This window comes from Gorilla gorilla, chromosome 14 (assembly GCF_029281585.2).
Source record: "Gorilla gorilla gorilla isolate KB3781 chromosome 14, NHGRI_mGorGor1-v2.1_pri, whole genome shotgun sequence".
Taxonomy (NCBI): domain Eukaryota; kingdom Metazoa; phylum Chordata; class Mammalia; order Primates; family Hominidae; genus Gorilla; species Gorilla gorilla.
In genome coordinates this window covers 51,270,627-51,287,933 of record NC_073238.2, presented here as the reverse complement: position 1 = coordinate 51,287,933, position 17,307 = coordinate 51,270,627, and the positions used below count along the sequence as shown (strand labels likewise).

The 17,307-nt window shown below is 38.8% G+C and overlaps 1 protein-coding gene across 3 annotated transcripts in view; it reads left to right on the top strand.

Moving 5' to 3' along the window:
• The window catches only part of ALG5 (ALG5 dolichyl-phosphate beta-glucosyltransferase), a 51,542-nt gene that overhangs the window by 13,659 nt on the left and 20,576 nt on the right, over positions 1-17,307 (top strand). For all 3 annotated transcript variants that reach the window (XM_019039687.4, XM_019039686.4, XM_004054392.5), the window contains exons 6-7: positions 1,908-2,021; positions 15,605-15,664. In XM_019039687.4, coding sequence (XP_018895232.4) covers positions 1,908-2,021; positions 15,605-15,664 — 174 coding nt within the window. The remainder of the gene's footprint in view (positions 1-1,907; positions 2,022-15,604; positions 15,665-17,307) is intronic.

Genomic DNA, 17,307 nt, shown 5'->3' with positions numbered 1-17,307 from the left:
GATTGACGGTTCTGCATGCTGTACACGGAGCATGGTGCCAGCATTTGCCTCTAGTGAAGGCCTCAGGAAGCTTCCACTCATGATAGAAGGCGAAGTGGAAGCAGGCGCATCGTATGACGAGAACAGGAGCAAGTTAGCGGGCACGGTGGTGCCACACACTTTTAGACAACCAGATCTCATGAAAACTTGCTCACTATTGCAAGGACAGCACCAAGCTGTTCATGAGGGATCCACCCCCATGACCCAAACACCTCCCACTGGGCCCCACCTCCAACATTGGGGATCACATTGCAATATGAAATTTGGAGGGGACACAGATCCAAACTATGTCAAGTGAGTACCACTGGCCTTGGGTAACAGGGAGGATGATGATGCCATTAATAGAAGGAATGAAACACTGGAGGAGGAGCTGGTATAAGAGGCAGTTATGTTGAGTTTGAGCCATGTTAAGTTTGAGACAACGTGCAGTGGTATCCAGAATAGCCTAGGAGAGAGGATGTGAGTGAGTCATCCACATATGTCAGATGATAGTTGAACCTGAAGCCATTAAACTGGCAAAGAGGAGGTTACAGAGAAAAGGAGAATCAGGAAATCTTAAGGCAGTGAGGCACATGAGAAATAATGGGCATAAAATATGACTGAGGAAACACAAATGGGAGTTGCTATGGTAGACTGCCTTTTCAAGGAGCTGCAGCAAAATGAAGGCCATAGACAGTAGAACAGGAAAGTAGGCTTAAACAAGTTTGATCATGCATCATTGAAATTAGTCACTTACTGGTTTTTTGCCCCATTTCAAATAGCTCCAGTTTTTTTACCACCTCAGCTCTCAAGTAGCTGGGACTACAGGCATGTGCCACCATATCAGGCTAATTTTTTAAATGTTTTTGTAGAGATGGAGTCTCACTGTATTGCCCAGACTGGTCTCAAACTCCTGAGCTCAAGCAATCCTTCCACCTCAGCTTCCCAAAGTGCTAGGATTGTAGGTGTGAGTCATCTCACCTAGCCTTTTGCATTTGTTCTAATGGATGTGATTAAAAAGACATCACAGATACTAACTAGTTAGCTTATTATACCATAGAATAAATGATCTGATTTCTCTCTACATTTGTATATGTCTTATCTATAGCCACACTATGTTGTGTTATCAAAGCAATTTTACTATGTCAAACCATAAATATATTTGCATGTAAGAAATAAGGAATTCACTCAAATACACCAGAGAAATTAAAAGTTGATGTGCAGTTTATTTCTGTATGAAATATGCACTCATGGAGCCATAATTTGCACAAAAGACCAGCCAATTCAGAATTGAATGGCATAATTTTGCTGTTTCAAATACCGCAAATGGCATAAAATAACATTTGGATTTATGCATAATTCTTAAAGTTTATTGACACTTTTTATTTCTTTAATTAATTTAGTAAACTTTAGATCCTATAATAAATGATACTAAAGACCTGTGCATTTCACAGCATATCTATATATTAGAATGTTTAATCTGTCTATAAACATGTTCTTTATATGTGGTTCTAAGTAGCCCCTAATTCATTTTAAGCATCATGACACGATAAACATATAACATGTATGATACGTACTGTCCCTTTTTTATTCTTTGTGATGCAGAATATCTTTAATTTGTCCAAACCTATTTTATTATCTTGGTATTTTCCAAGATATTTGTAGTATGACTTCACAAAGTTTTTAAAATAATGAAGATAGGCAATAGGTTCATTTGAGAAGATCTTCTTAATATACAGGTAATTTGTTTTCAGTGAACTCTGGCCTCCTTCAGCCATCTCATACCTCATCTTTCACTCTTAGGTATTTTAAGTAGAACAGACTGAAGTGTCATTGAATTTAACCTGAGTTTTAACCAATTTTCTTTGACTTGAAATTTTAAAATACAGGGTATATTCAGTTCTCGAGGAGAAAAGATCCTTATGGCAGATGCTGATGGAGCCACAAAGTTTCCAGATGTTGAGAAATTAGAAAAGGGACTAAATGATCTACAGCCTTGGCCTGTGAGTATAAGAATGTAGTTTAAATAACATTCAGTCAAGAATGCAGGAGAGCTAAAGTAAAGTTAAAGGAGAGTTTACCTATCAGTTTAAAAACTGAGTGTTTTTGGTATGAAATCCTTATACAAATGGTACAGCCCCATAGAGGAACTGATCATTTTGTTACAAATATTGTCTGATTTTATGAGATTCACTTGACAATTACTTATTTAATATTGTGACCATTTCTCTCTCTTGGTTTCTGATTGCTTCTACCCAAGTTTTAATATTTATTGTGCATATTCAATTAAGACTTTTATTTAAAAGTATAGCCTGAATTCCAGGTAAAGATGTGAAATGAAGCTGGATCACAGAATCCAGTTTTTGATGAAACAAACAAAATCACAAGCAGCAATCACTCAAAAAGGATTATTTGAAACTTCACACCATAACTTCAAAAAGTGGTGGTTGAGGAAAGAAATAAAATCCTAGTACCATTCCTACCTTTTAAAAGCCATTTAGAGAAGTAAGATGAATTTGGCAAACGCTCAGGATCTTGAGCGTTTGCCAAATACTTCCCAATCTGGAAAAAATGAATCAGAGAATGAAAAAGCACCCTTAGACAACATCAAACAATATACCTACCATCACACAATGTGTCAAACAATATACGTACCATCACACAATACGTCAGAATTTCAGCAGAAGCAAGAAAACTTGCTGAGGTCTGCCATTTTTCAGGACTGTAAGCTGAATTGGGGACACAGATCCATGTGACTAGATCCTTTCCTGGATGGAGTGTACCTTGTTCAAGACACTTGACAAAATCTCACAAGACCGGGGAACCCAAGTAACCAACAAAGCCACGTAGAGCTCCAGGGGAGGGACCCTCCTCCCTGCCTTCCCACCGTCTACCCTCAAGTCCAGATATAATACTCAGGCCTTGAAATTCTAGTTTAGAGGGGGAAGAGATACAGGTACATCAAGGAGAATGTTCATTTACTGTAGGAGAGCTGCCCATGTTAATCATGACAAAATAAAAGAAAGAAATGGCAATCACACCAACATATAATTACACAAAAAGAATTAAAGTTGCATACAAAAGATTAAGACAGTGTAATCCAAGGAAAAGGACAAAATTACATGCAAGTATTCTGGCTAAAGAAATAAAACAATGAAAATAAGAATTTAGCAACACAGGTCTTCAAAGGTAAGATGACAAAACAACAAAATGGTATTAAAAGGAAAATTACAGGCCAGGTTTACATGCCTGTAATTCCAGCACTTTGGGAGGCCAGGGCAGGAAGATCACTTGAGGCCAGGAGTTTGAGCCCAGCCTGGGCAACATAACGAGACCCCATCTCTGTAAAAATAAGAGAAAAATTAACAGGGTGTGGTGGTGTATGCGTCTAGTCCCAGCTACTTAGGAGGCTGAGGCTGGAGGATCATTTGAGCCCAGCAGTTTGAGGTTATAGTGAGCTGTGATTGCCCCACTGCACTCCAGCCTCAGTGACAAAGCAAGAGCCTGTGTCAAAAAAAAAAAAAAAAATTACAGAACTAAGGAAACAAATTGAGACCAAAATAAGATGAATATGTAAAACTATCTATGAATGAAATAGACCTAGTTTAGAACTGAATATTATTACATATTTATTAAGATCCTGTTATAGCAAAAACCAAACCAAACAACACAAAAAGGTAAACATATAAGCCCCCCAAAAATTTAATAATAATTACAGAAAAACTCACTGCATATCTTTCTAGAAATATTTATTTAATTCCACACTTTGTGAAGTATTATATTTCTCCCCCACCGTCATCCATCACCATCCCTTGTATTTCTAGCTGTTTTTTTTGTTTTTTTCTAGGTGTTTTTTGTTTTTTTAAGATTCTAAGTGAATCAACTAATATAATTCTTAAGAGAATTAGCTGTAAAGATATTCATACCATTGCTCTTCAGATGAGTAGCACTAGCTGCATGTGTCTATTTAAATTTAAATAAAATGAAAATTTAGTTCCTCAGTTTCATTGGCCACATTTAAATTACTTGTGGCTAAAAGCTACCTTTTTTTTTTTTAAAGGAGATAAGGTCTTACTGTGTTGCCCAGGCTGGACTCAAACTCCATCCTCCTGCCTCAGCTTCCTGAATACCTGGGACTACAGAAGTGAGCCACCATGCCCCGCTTGTTGTATAGCATTTCCATCATCACAGAAAGTTCTCTGGCTTATAACATGATATGAATTTATTGTTGGATATGTTGTAGTTCACTCTTACTAAAAAAGTATTTCATGTCCAACATCTTAGTAAATCATGATAGGCTAAAAGGAAAATCTGATTCATAAAGTTACTTGGTGTGATTTCCTGATTTTCTCCAGAGGACCCCAAGAGAAACTTGATAAAATATTTCCCTTGCACTATCTTTCTAGAGGGAGTCACTCAGTGGGAGGGAGGGCATAAGGCATCAGATTTTTAGCAGCTGATTTTGTCATTCAGCAGTAGGGCAAAGAGAATTTAAATGATTTTGCTGATGTTAGGGAGTGAACCAAACAATAAAACCAAAAAAAATCTGAACTTTATTCTTATAAATCTAGTTCCTTTACACTACTCTGTAAAGAAAAGGAGTTCTGATGCCATATTTTTTCCTTATCATAATCCCATTTACTACATTGTTACTAGAAATGTTAAGTTTTAAAGAATTAAAGCATGTGATTATCATTAAGCTATTAATTCGTAGCCTTGGTTTTACAGCACCTTAAAGTATCCCTAATTATTTAAGTGTCCCAGCTCAGTTGAATTAATTTGAATTAAATTTAGTAAGTTTTATTAATATGCATCATGTAATACTCTTTGCAGGAGGTGGAAAGGAGGCAAATAAATGATAGGTGGTTAAAGTTACAAAATTCATAGTTTTTGGATCCACCCAGTGAAAAATATGGTTCTGACAAAGCTTATAAACAGCCAGTCATTGCTCTCAGAAAACTTACATTCTGAAGTTGACATGCATAGAGAAATTAGAAGAAATCTTCTTACTTATGTAATTCAGGTGTTAGAGAACTTTTTCTGTAAAGGACCATATAGTAAATATTTCAGCTTTAAAGCCAGTCAGCCTCTGTGGCAGCTGCTCAACGCTCTACTGTAGCATGAAAGTAGACATAGATAAAATACATCCTTTATTTACACAAATAAGCAGCAGATCAGATTCGGGCTACAGGCTATAGTTTGCTGACTCTTAAATCTAATTTAATCATTTATCCAATATTGGAAAGTTTTTACAACTACCTAGTGATCTTTCAGCCTCTACTGCATAGCTCTAGTGATGCTTAAGCAGCTCATTCTGTCTCAGCTCAGCTGTGAAGTTCCTCTAGACACCAAATGCAAATACGTCTCCTTTTAATCACCCCCTTCCATTGTTTCTGTCTTCTGTAGCTATACAAAATTATCTACTCCACTTCTTTGTGACAGCCCTTCAGAGAGTCAAAGCTGTTTTCCATGTGTATTCTCTCTTTTAGTCTGTCAGTTCTTACGGTTTTTGTTGTTGTTGTTGTTTGTTTGTTCGTTTGTTTTTGAGACCGTCTCGCTTTGTCATCCAGGCTGGAGTGCAGTGGCGCAATCTCAGCTTACTGCAAGCTCCGCCTCCTGGGTTCACACCATTCTCCTGCCTCAGCCTCCCCAGTAGCTGGGACTACAGGCGCCTGCCACCACGCCCGGCTAATTTTTTTTTGTATTTTTAGTAGAGACAGGGTTTCACCGTGTTAGCCAGGATGGTCTCTATCTCCTGACTTCGTGATCCACCCGCCACGGCCTCCCAAAAGTACTGGGATTACAGGCATGAACCACTGCGCCTGGCCCAGTTCTTACAGTTTTTAAACATAGCATATTTTTTTCTTATAATTTTCCACTGAAGATGTGTCTGTTTGTGTGGATTTGGTTTCCACATTACATTGTTACTTCGTACAGGTATTGCCAACTCTTTTTCCTGTTCATTGCGTTTGAACTTTGTCTCTCCATCTCTATACTGGTGTGGATTTCTTTCTATGTTCTTTTGCTTTGTTTTCAGGAATGGAATTGTGGCTAGTTAACTTCAACTTGTTAGATTTCTGTGTCTAAAAGTGTAGGTTCTTGTTCTATCTTTAGGGCAATAGCTGTTTTCTCAATTCATTTAAGCCACAAATTTGATAAGCATGCCTTGCATGTATTTCCCTAAGCCCTAATAAAAATAGTGACTGAAATAGTTCAGAAAATAATGAAACAGGAACATGGGTTTTGTAGTCAAGTCCTATAATTACGTGACTGTCTCACTAGATGGCAGTCATTAGCTTAAATATTTTTACAATATTGCTTTGACCATTTAAGTCATTTCTTTAGTACGTTTTACAGTGGTTTCTAATGTCTTCTTTCTTAGCTGATTTTTTTTTAATGACTACAAAAAGAAATTTATTACTACTTGCTTGTATTTCCTCTTAGAGTAACCAGGTTACATGTTCTGGTCTGATGATTCTTATACAAAGTCATCTTACAAAAGTTGCCTACAATTTCTTTTCTGATAATAAGTGCTCCTGTAAGGTTTTAAACTACATGTATATAATTTAAGTAGAGCTTTGTATAATACATACAAATAAAATAGGGCATTTACATTTTCATACTAAAAATTTTATTTTATTTTATTTTATTTTATTTTATTTTTGAGACAGGGTCTCCCTGTGTCACCCGGGTTGGAGTACAGTGGCTCAATCTCAGCTCACTGCAACCTCTGCCTCTTGGGCTTAAGCGATTCTCGTGCCTCAGCCTCCCGAGTAGCTGGAATTACAGACACGCAGCACCACGCCAGGCTATTTTTTGTGTGTTTTGGTAGAGATGGGGTTTCACTGTGTTGGCCAGGCTGGTCTCAAACTCCTGGCTTCAAGTGATCTGCCCGCCTTGGCCTCCCAAATTGTGGGGATTAGGAGCATGAGCCACCACGCTCAGCCAAAACTTTCATTTATATTTTACTTGTATTTTCTTTTCCCACATCTTTGTTTTTTAATATGCAAAGCTTTCCTCTCAGATTTTCAGTTTCCCAGCTGGTAGTTAGTCTACCTCTTTTTAAAAATATGCTTGTTTTTTAGTAATTTTTCTAAGCAAAGTATATGCTGGCCAGGCACAGTGGCTCACATCTGTAATCCCAGCACTTTGAGAGGCCATGGTGGGAGGATCATTTGAGGCCAGGAGTATGAGACCAGCCTGGCCAACATAGTGAAATCCCGTCTCTACTAAAAATTAGCCAGGTGTGGTAGCGCACACCTGTAAGCCCAGCTACTCGGGAAGCTGAGGCATGAGAATCACTAGAACCTGGGAGGCAGAGGTTGCAGTGAGTCGGGACTGCGCCACTGCACTCCACCTTGGTCAACAGAGAGAGACTCTGTCTCAAAAAATAATAAAAATAAATTTTTTTCAAAAAATAATCCCAACGTATATGATGATCGCTTGTTCAGTTGCTTAACTTTTCTAAATAGAATCAAAAATCCCTAACAGGCAAAATAAATGCTATAAAGTGTGTATTTCATGATCATAGAGTAATTTCTCAGGCTGTGACTTAGGTTTTAAATTATTTTATTTATTTTTTATTATTATTTTTTGAGACAAGGTCTCATTCTGTCACCCAGGCTGGAGCGCAGTGATGCGATCTTGGCTCACTGCAACCTCTGCTTCCAGGGTTCAAGCAAATCTCATGTGTCAACCTCCCGAGTAGCTGAGAGTGCATGTGCAAACCACCATGCCTGGTTAATTGTTTGGTATTTTTAGCAGATGAGGTTTCACCATGTTGCCGAGGCTGGTCTTGAACTCCTGACCTCAAGCAGTCAGCCCTCCTTGGCCCCCCAAAGTGCTGGGATTACAGGCTGAGTCACCACGCCTGGCCCTTAAATTCTGATTTAGACATAGCTCTAACAAGCTGAGTTTTCAGTTTTTTAAGCCCACAGATGACTAGAATTAATGGATATGAAAAAGATACGAAGAAAAATTACGTTAAGAAGAACCATAGGAAGCAGATCTTAACCACACGCACAACTCAATCTGGAGTGCTGGGTTGCTTACTAATGACCCTGAATGCTCTTCTATCTCTAATATAGTAATCCTTGGCCGGTTCTAGTTTTGTATACCAATGATTCATATATGCGTGCATGGTTTGGTTCCTTAAAAGCACGTGACAGTTAGTCCTTCTCCCTTTTTTTGTGGACCATGTGAGCAAGTCTAAGAAGCTGGTATGTTTGTTTCACCCTCTCAATATATGGGTAGAAAAGCAGGCTTCCAAAAGAGAATTCAACCTCCAAAGTCATTTGTTTTAGACACCATAACTCTGAGGTACTGATTAAAATGAGGAAATGTGGCCGGGCACAGTGGCTCATCCCTGTGATACCAGCACTTTGGGAACCTGAGGACAGGTGTTTGAGACCAGCCTGGCCAACGTGGTAAAACCCCATCTCTACTAAAAATACAAAAACTTAGCCGGGCATGGTGGCACACACCTGTAGTCCCAGCTACTCAGGAGGTCGAAGCAGGAGAATAACTTGAGCCCAAGAGGTGGAGGTTGCAGCGAGCCAAGATCGTGCCACTGCACTCCAGCCTGAGCTACAGAGCAAGACTCCATAATAAATAAATAAATAAATAAGGAAATGTATGTCATGTGTTTAGCATGTGTTCAGCACTCAACCAGTACCTGTAATTATTAACATCCATCTTTTTTTCTTTTTTTTTTTTAATTGAGACCAAATCTCACTCTGTCACCCAGGCTGGAGTGCAGTGGCACAATCTCAGCTCACTGCAGCCTCTGCCTCCTGGGTTCAAGTGATTCTCCTGCCTCAGCCTCCCAAAGAGCTGGGATTACAGGCATCCACCACCAGGCCCGGCTAACTTTTTTTGTATTTTTAGTAGAGGTGGGGTCTCACCATGGTGGCCAGGGCTGGTCTTGAACTCCTGACCTCAAGTGATCCTCTCACCTGGGCCTCCCAAAATGCTGGGATTACAGGCGTGAGCCACCACGCCCGGCCAACACCCATCTTTGTGCTTGATATTTTTTCATCAGATCCAATTCTGTTACTGTTTATGATTGTTAATATAAATTAGCTATATCTCTATTCCTTCTCTCCAGTAAATTGTGTGAAAATATTTAACTTAAAAAGTACTGAGGACCGGGCACAGTGGCTCACGCCTGTAATCCCAGCACTTCAGGAGACTGAGGCACGCGGATCACCCGAGGTCAGGAGTTTGAGACCAGCCTGGCCAACGTGGCAGAACCCCATCTCTACTGAAAATATAAAAATTAGCTGGGTGTGGTGGCACGTGCCCATAATCCCAGCTACTTGGGAGCTGAGATAGGAGAATCTCTTGAAGCCAGAAGGCGGAGGTTGCAGTGAGCCGAGATTGCGCCACTGCACTCCAGCCTGGGTGACGGAGTGACATTCCGTCTCAAAAAAAAAAAAAACAAAACAAAGGCGGGGCGCAGTGACTCATGCCTATAATCCCAGCACTTTGGGAGGCCGAGGCGGGTGGATCATGAGGTCAGGAGATGGAGACCATCCTGGCTAACATGGTGAAACCCTGTCTCTACTAAAAATAGAAAAAATTAGCCGGGCATGGTGCCACGTGCCTGTAATCACAGCTACTCGGGAGGCTGAGGCAAGAGAATCGCTTGAACCCAGGAAGTGGTTATTGCAGTGAGCCGAGATCTTGCCACTGTATTCCAACCTGGGCAACAGAGTGAGATTCCATTAAAAAAAAAAAATACCGAGAAAGATTTTGATTGATTTAGCATTTCTTGCTAGAAGATAATATACTTTACTTCTTACCACCTTTTTTTTTTTTTTTTTTTTTTGGAGACAGTCTCACTCTGTCGCCCAGGCTAGAGTGCAGTAGCATGATCTCAGCTCACTGCAACCTACACTTCCCGAGTTCAAGCAATTCTCATGCCTTAGCCTCCCAAGTAGCTGGGAATACAGGTGTGTGCCACCATGACTGGCTGATTTTTGTATTTTTAGTAGAGACGGGGTTTCACCATGTTGGCCAGGCTGGTCTTGAACTCCTGGCCTCAAGCGATTCCCCTGCCTCAGCCTCCCAAAGTGCTGGGAGTATAGGCATGAGCCACTGCACCTTTTTTTTTTTGTTTTTTTAAATGAGTTGGGATCTCCTTCTGTTGCCCAGGCTGGGGTGCAGTGGTGCCATCATGACTCAGCCGCAATCCTCTTACCTCAGCCTCGCTAGTGGCTAGGACTACAGGCACATGCCACCACACCTGCCTCACTTATTAAAAGCCAACTGTCATAGTAACTTAAATACTCATTTTAAAAAACCATGGGAAATTCAGTTATACTCCAAAAGAGGTTTAAAAAAAAGAGACTCCATGTCTACAGACATTTTCTAACATGGGCAGTTTTTAAAACAAAGATATCTTTCATTTCTGAAGAACAGCTAACTTTTTGAAAAAATGTTTAGATTAATTCTACCTGATAGTGAGATTGGTATCAGGGATTCAGCTCTTACATCAGAATTCTTCAGACACACAAAACTCTTAAAAGCTCTTGAGGACTTATGCTGAGATAAAAACGAGATTTGTAAAAGAAAGTTGTTTGGATTTTGATTTGTTTTTAGTTAAATTACATGGTATTTTAACTCTACTCATGAATCTTTGAAATGGAGAAGTGTGTTCTTTTTTATGTATTACTCAATAGTGTTGTTGCTCTTTTCAGTTAAAGTTAAAACTGATTTGCCATATGCTATTTGAACTTTTAACATGCTTCATCTCTTAGAAAATCATTCTCTCCCTTTCTGCACAAAGTACCTCTACCAGAAAAAACAAGGGAAGAAATTATTTTACTACTAAATAGTAGGCAAAGTATATAACACAATTTTTTTTTTTTTTCCTGAGACAGAGTCTCGGTCTGTTGCCCAGGCTGGAGTGCAGTGGTGCGATCTCGGCTCACCGCAACCTCTGCCTCCCAGGTTCAAGCAATTCTCCTGCCTCAGCCTCCCAAGTAGCTGGGACTACAGGCGCTTGCAACCACAGCCGGCTAATTTATGTATTTTTAGTAGAAATGAGGTTTTGCCATGTTGGCCAGGCTAGTCTTGAACTCCTGACCTCAGGATATCTGCCTGCCTTGGCCTCCCAAAGTGCTGGGATTATAGCCATGAACCACCGTGCCCAGCTAAGAAAATTCTTTTCTTTTCTTTTCTTTTTTTTTTGAGACAGAGTCTCGCTCTGTCACTGAAGCTGGAGTGCGATGGCGCAATCTTGTCTCACTGCAACCTCCACCTCCCAGAGTCAAGCAGTTTCCTGCCTCAGCCTCCTGAGTAGCTGGGATTACAGGCATGCACCACCACTCCTGGCTAGTTTTTGTATTTTTAGTAGAAATGGTTTCACCATGTTGGCCAGACGGGTCTTGAACTCCTGACCTCAGGTGATCTGCCCACCTCAGCCTCCCAAAGTGCTAGGATTACAGGCATAAGCTACCGTGCCCAGCCTAGAAAATTCTTTAAAGAAAATATAGATAGCTAAAACATCCCCCAAACATTTTATTTTTTTATTAATAATAAAGATAGAATAACTAGAACTGACAAGAATTTGATTTAATAGTCAATATCATACCCGTTAATGGGAATGTAAGTAACATTTTTTTTTTTTTTTTTTTTTTGAGACAAGTTACTGCTCTGTTGCCCAGGCTGAAGTGCAGTGGTTCCTGCCTTGGCCTCCCGAGTAGCTGGGACTATAGGGGTACGCTACCATGCCTGGCCAATTTTTGTATTTTTAATAGAGATGGGGTTTCGCTATGTTGCCAAGGTTGGTCTCAAACGCCTGGTCTCAAGTGATGTGCCCACTTCGACCTCCCAAAGTACTTGGATTACAGGTAAAGAACCTTTTAAAGGAAAATTTGGCCCATATGCATTAAAAAAACATTCAGACTTTTAACTTAGTATTCTACGTGTAGGACTCCAAAGAAGGAAATCTAAAATACAGATAAGAGTTTTATATTCAAAGATGTTCTTTCAGTTGCCTTTCTATAACATAAAATTAGAAAGGACAACAAATAGGCAAATAGTCAAAGTAATGGTAAATCTGTACATTAAAATATTGTATAGCCCTTACAATTGACACGAAAAAGAAAAACTACCATGCAGCACTATTATGACAAATTCTTGAAAGGTAATCAAACTTGAATCTTATCAAGCCTCTGAATCTAACTACCAGTTTAGAGGAAGTACAGGGGACAGGAGAACATGTTAAATGTCACCATGGGGGTGCAATCAGCAACATCTAAAACCTAGGAAACTGTAGAGCAAACAATGTGGTTTCTTCAGGTTACAAGAAAAAAATTTAAAGAGGTAGGGAGAACCCACAGATAAAAGAAATACCAACTGATTTGTATGGATTTTTTTGGTGGTGGTGGTTTGTTTTTTTAGACAGAGTTTTCCTCTTGTTGCCCAGGCTGGGATGCAATGGTGCAATCTTGGCTCACTGCACCCTCCGCCTCCTGAGTTCAAGCAATTCTCCTGCCGCAACCTCCCAAGTGGCTGGGACTACAGGCGCATGCCACCACGCCCAGCTAATTTTTGTATTTTTAGTAGAGACGGGGTTTCACCATGTTGGCTAGGATGGTCTGGATCTCTTGATCTTGTGATGTGCCTGCCTCAGCCACCCAAAGTGCTGGGATTACAGGCGTGAGCCACTGCGCCTGGCCCTGTATGGATTTTATTTGGCCATTCATTCAAACAAACTGAAAACTTAAGAGATAATTGGGCAAATTTGAAATATGTATGCCTGATGGTATTAAGGAATTATTGGTGTTTTAGGTATCATAGTGGTACTATGATTGACATTATATGAATTTGTAACATATGATATCTAGAATTTTTTTCAAAATAATCCCAGGTTGGGTGGGATGGTGGGGGGGGGGGGGGGCTTTACGTAGAACAAGATTGGCAATGTGTTGCTAATTATTGAAGCTAGGTAGTAGGTATGTGGTGCTTCATTTTCCCCTTCTTTCTAGTTTTGCGTATGTTTGAAAATACCCATAATAAAAAGTATAAAAACAATAAACTTTAACATGAATAAATTTTTGTTGAAAAAGAACATGACATACATGAGTAAATTTGAGCTATGGTTTTTTGTAATGTAGAGAAAAAAGAATACAAAGAAATATACACAGTTTAAAACAGTGGCTGCTTTTAGGTAGTAAGATAATACATGAGTTTTCTCTTTAATTATCATTTATATATGTAAATTTATATACTTGCAAATTTTTTATAATGAGCACTTTTAAATTTATTTTTGTTAGTCATTCAAAATTCAAATGGTATAAGAAAGATATACAGTGAAACTAGCTCTACTTTCCATCTCTCAGTTACCCTCAGATATAACTAGTGTTACTCATTTCTTTTATTGGGAAGATGCATACTGTTTATGTATTCTTTTTAAAATTGCAAAGTGTGGTACTATACAGTGTTCTCTTGTTTCTACTTAACAATGTGTCTTGGAGATTGCACTATATTTATGCATAAAGACCTTCCTCATTCTTTCACATCTTCATAGCCAGTCCCTTCGGGTGGAGATGCAGGTTTGCTACTTCAAATACTGAAATGATTAAACTCTATGAAAGTCATTTTACACATATGCAAGTATATTTGTCGGAAGAATTGTTGGAATTGCTGGGTCAGGTTATATGTATATTTGTAATTTTGATAACGTTTCAAATCGCTGTTGCTAAAGAGTGTGCGGGCACAGTATGGTAAAAAATTATAGGTTTTATTTGCATTACTCTTGGAATAAGTGTAATTGAGGATCTTTTCAGTTGTTCAAGAGCTATTTTCACTTCCTCTTTTGTGTACTCTGTTTCAAGTCTGCTTCTTTTCCAACTGTATTTTTGGGTACTTTTTAAAATAGTAAATGCACTTTATGCTTTTTGGAAATTAACCTTTTGTCTGTAGTATAAATTGCCAATATTTTCCCCCAGTTTTTTTGTCTTTTAGTTTTGAATATGGTTGGATTTTTTGTTATTTTGTCATACAATTCTTTAAAATGTTACTAACAAATGGATCAGTCTTCTGGTTTTTTGTACTTGTACCTTCCTTCAGATTATTTACAAAATGATTTCTGATGTTTTACATTTAAATATTTGATGTATCTGGACTATGTCCCATTATTCAGTTAAGAAGCTCAAGTCCAACTTAATTTGGTTTCCAAGTGGCTACCACAATGTCCCACACCATTTGTCAGTTCCTGTTTATCCCACTGATTTAAAAGGTCATCTTTATCATATTCTAAGTACTCATATGGCTTTGTGTATGTGTTTCCTGGCCTTTTCATTCTGTCCATGGAATTGTCCGTGGATTTGTCTATTCACATTCCAGCACCTTAGTTTGAATTATTGTAGCTTTATCATATATTTTTTAAATTTTTGTGATGAGTCATCCTTTATTCTTGAATTTTCCTGGCTCTTTTCTTGATTATTTTTGCTTCTCTTTTAAAAATTTTTTTATTTTCTCACCACTATACTAACAAGGACCTTTTTTTTTTTAATGGAAACTCTAAAATCAGCTTGTCCAGTTCAATGAAAAATCATTTTGTTATTTTTATTGGTTTTAAGTTAGGAAGCATTGATTTTTTTTTTTTTTTTTTTTTGAGACGGAGTCTTGCTCTGTCTCCCAGGCTGGAGCACAGTGGTGTGATCTCGGCTCACTGCAAGCTCTGCCTCCTGGGTTCACGCCATTCTCCTGCCTCAGCCTCCCGAGTAGCTGGGACTACAGGCGCCTGCCACCATGCCTGGCTAATTTTGTGAATTTTTAGTAGAGACGGGGTTTTGCTGTGTTAGCCAGGATGATCTCGATCTCCTGACCTCATGATCTGCCCTCCTTGGCCTCCCAAAGTGCTGCGATTACAGGTGTGAGCCACCACGCCCGGCCAGAAGCATTGACTTTTTAATGCTGTTACTGTATCCTCTCATATATCATGACAAGACCTTCTGTGTGTTTAAATCTTTTGTTTTCCTTGTTAGCATTTACATGTTTCCTTTATTTAGATCTTGTCTAAACTTTCTACCTTTCTTATAAACTTTATTTCTAGATTTTTCATTTTTATTGGTGTTATAAATGCTGTCTTCGATTATATCTTGTGATTATTGTTTGTACATGTGACATCTGAAGTTTTGTATATATATATTCATTTTGTGACTACTCATCTTTTAATATTCTTTGTTTCTAATGTAGTTTTTCAGTTGCTATTCTTTGATTTTCAAGGTATATAATTATGTCATCTACAGATAACCCTTTTCTTTCTCATACCACTAATTTTTCTCTCAAATAATATAGTATTTTCACACAGAAAATATCATTTAAAGTTACGAAGTTTAACATAATGCATGCCCCTTATATTTAGCTCTATTTAAGCAAAATTTAGTGTCCTCTTAGTATGATTAGGCTTCTCAAAGTTGTACATATTCTGAACTTTTCAATAAACCTTTAAAAGATTTTTAATGTCAACTTTTTTTAAAATCGGTTTCTAAAAATGAGATTCTCATTGAAAATAAATATTTTTATTAGTGATATTTAAATATTGAAAAACTATCTCTGCTTTTTCCCTCAGAATCAAATGGCTATAGCATGTGGATCTCGAGCTCATTTAGAAAAAGAATCAATTGCTCAGGTGAGACTTCATTAATTGGCATGGGACAGCCAATTAATTGGCTTTTATTTCTTTTTATATATATATATCTGGCAAGAAACTGGCTTTTATGTCTAATCTCTTAAACATGAGGTTCCTTTCAAAAGAAATTAATGTTTTAATTGTGGAAAGGTTATGAAGGATTGGCACATTTTAGAATTGATTTTTTTTTTTAAGCATATACAAGAAGATGTGGACTTCGCTTTGCCTTAGGATGGAAGCAGTTCTTTTTAATATATTTTTAAGATAAAGAGAATCTGTTCAGTAATAAAACAAACTTCTAAATTACGCTTTTTTTTTTTTTTTTTTTGGAGACGGAGTCTCCCTCTGTTGCCCAGGCTGGAGTGCAGTGGTGCGATCTCGGCTCACTGGGCAACCTCCACTTCCTGGGTTCAAGCAGTTCTCCTGCCTCAGCCTCACAAGTAGCTGGGACTACAGGCGCACACCGCCACACCTGGCTATGATTTTGTATTTTGGTAGAGACAGGGTTTCACTGTGTTGCCCAGCCTGGTCTTGAACTCCTGAGCTCAGGTAATCCGCCTGCCTCAGCCTCCCAAAGTACTAGGATTACAGGTGTGAGCCACTGCGCCCGGCCTAAATGATGCATTTTTTAACCAATCAACTTGCCTTTATTTTTTTCTAACGTTGGCACAGTTAAGTGCTTTATTTTGAATTTTATTCAGTTAAAAATTTTTTTTAACCTCATTCCTCTTAGAAAAACACTATACCTTAAAATTTCACAAGTTTGCAACTGCCCTTTTAGGGTGTAAAAATGTCACTAAAGATGTTCAATTCTTCATTTTGTAGGTTATGCTAGAAAAACTAGAGTAACAATTTCCCAGGTCACTCTTACGCACATGAGGCTTTGAGAACCAGTAGAATAAAAGGTTGAACCTTTCCCCCAATGATTCAGAAAAGAGATATGTAGAAATTTTAATTTTTAAAAAAGGTATATTGATGACAGAGTGACAAAAACCTTTTAAGGATTATATTGAAGTACAAAAACCCAGACTCTCTTTTTATTTTTTGTTTATTTATTTTTGAGACAGTCTCTCTCTGTCACCCAGGATGCAGTGCAGTGGTGCAATCTTGGCTCACTGCAACCTCTGCCTCCCGGGTTCAAGCAATTCTTCTGCCTCAGTCTCCCAGGAAGCTAAGATTACAGGTACACGCCATCATGCCTGGCTGATTTTTGTAGTTTTAGTAGAAGAGGTTTCACCATGTTGGCCAAGCTGGTCTCAAACTCCTGACCTTAGGTGATCCACCTGCCTTGGCCTCCCAGAGTGCTGGGATTACAGGCATGAGCCACCACGCCCGGCCTTCTTTTTTTGTTTGTTTTTTTGTTTTTATGAGACAGAGTCTAACTCTGTCACCCAAGTTGGAGTGCAGTGGCGCAATCTCGGCTTGCTGCAACCTCTGCCTCCCGGATTCAAGCGATTCTCCTGCCGCAGCTTCCCGAGTAGCTGGGATTACAGGCGTGCGCCACCACACCCAGCTAATTTTTGTATTTTTAGTAGAGGCGGTTTCGCCATTTGGTCTCAAACTCCTGACCTCGTCATCTGCCCTCCTTGGCCTCCCGAAGTGCTGGGATTACAGGTGTCAGCCACCACGCCTGGCCTCTTCTC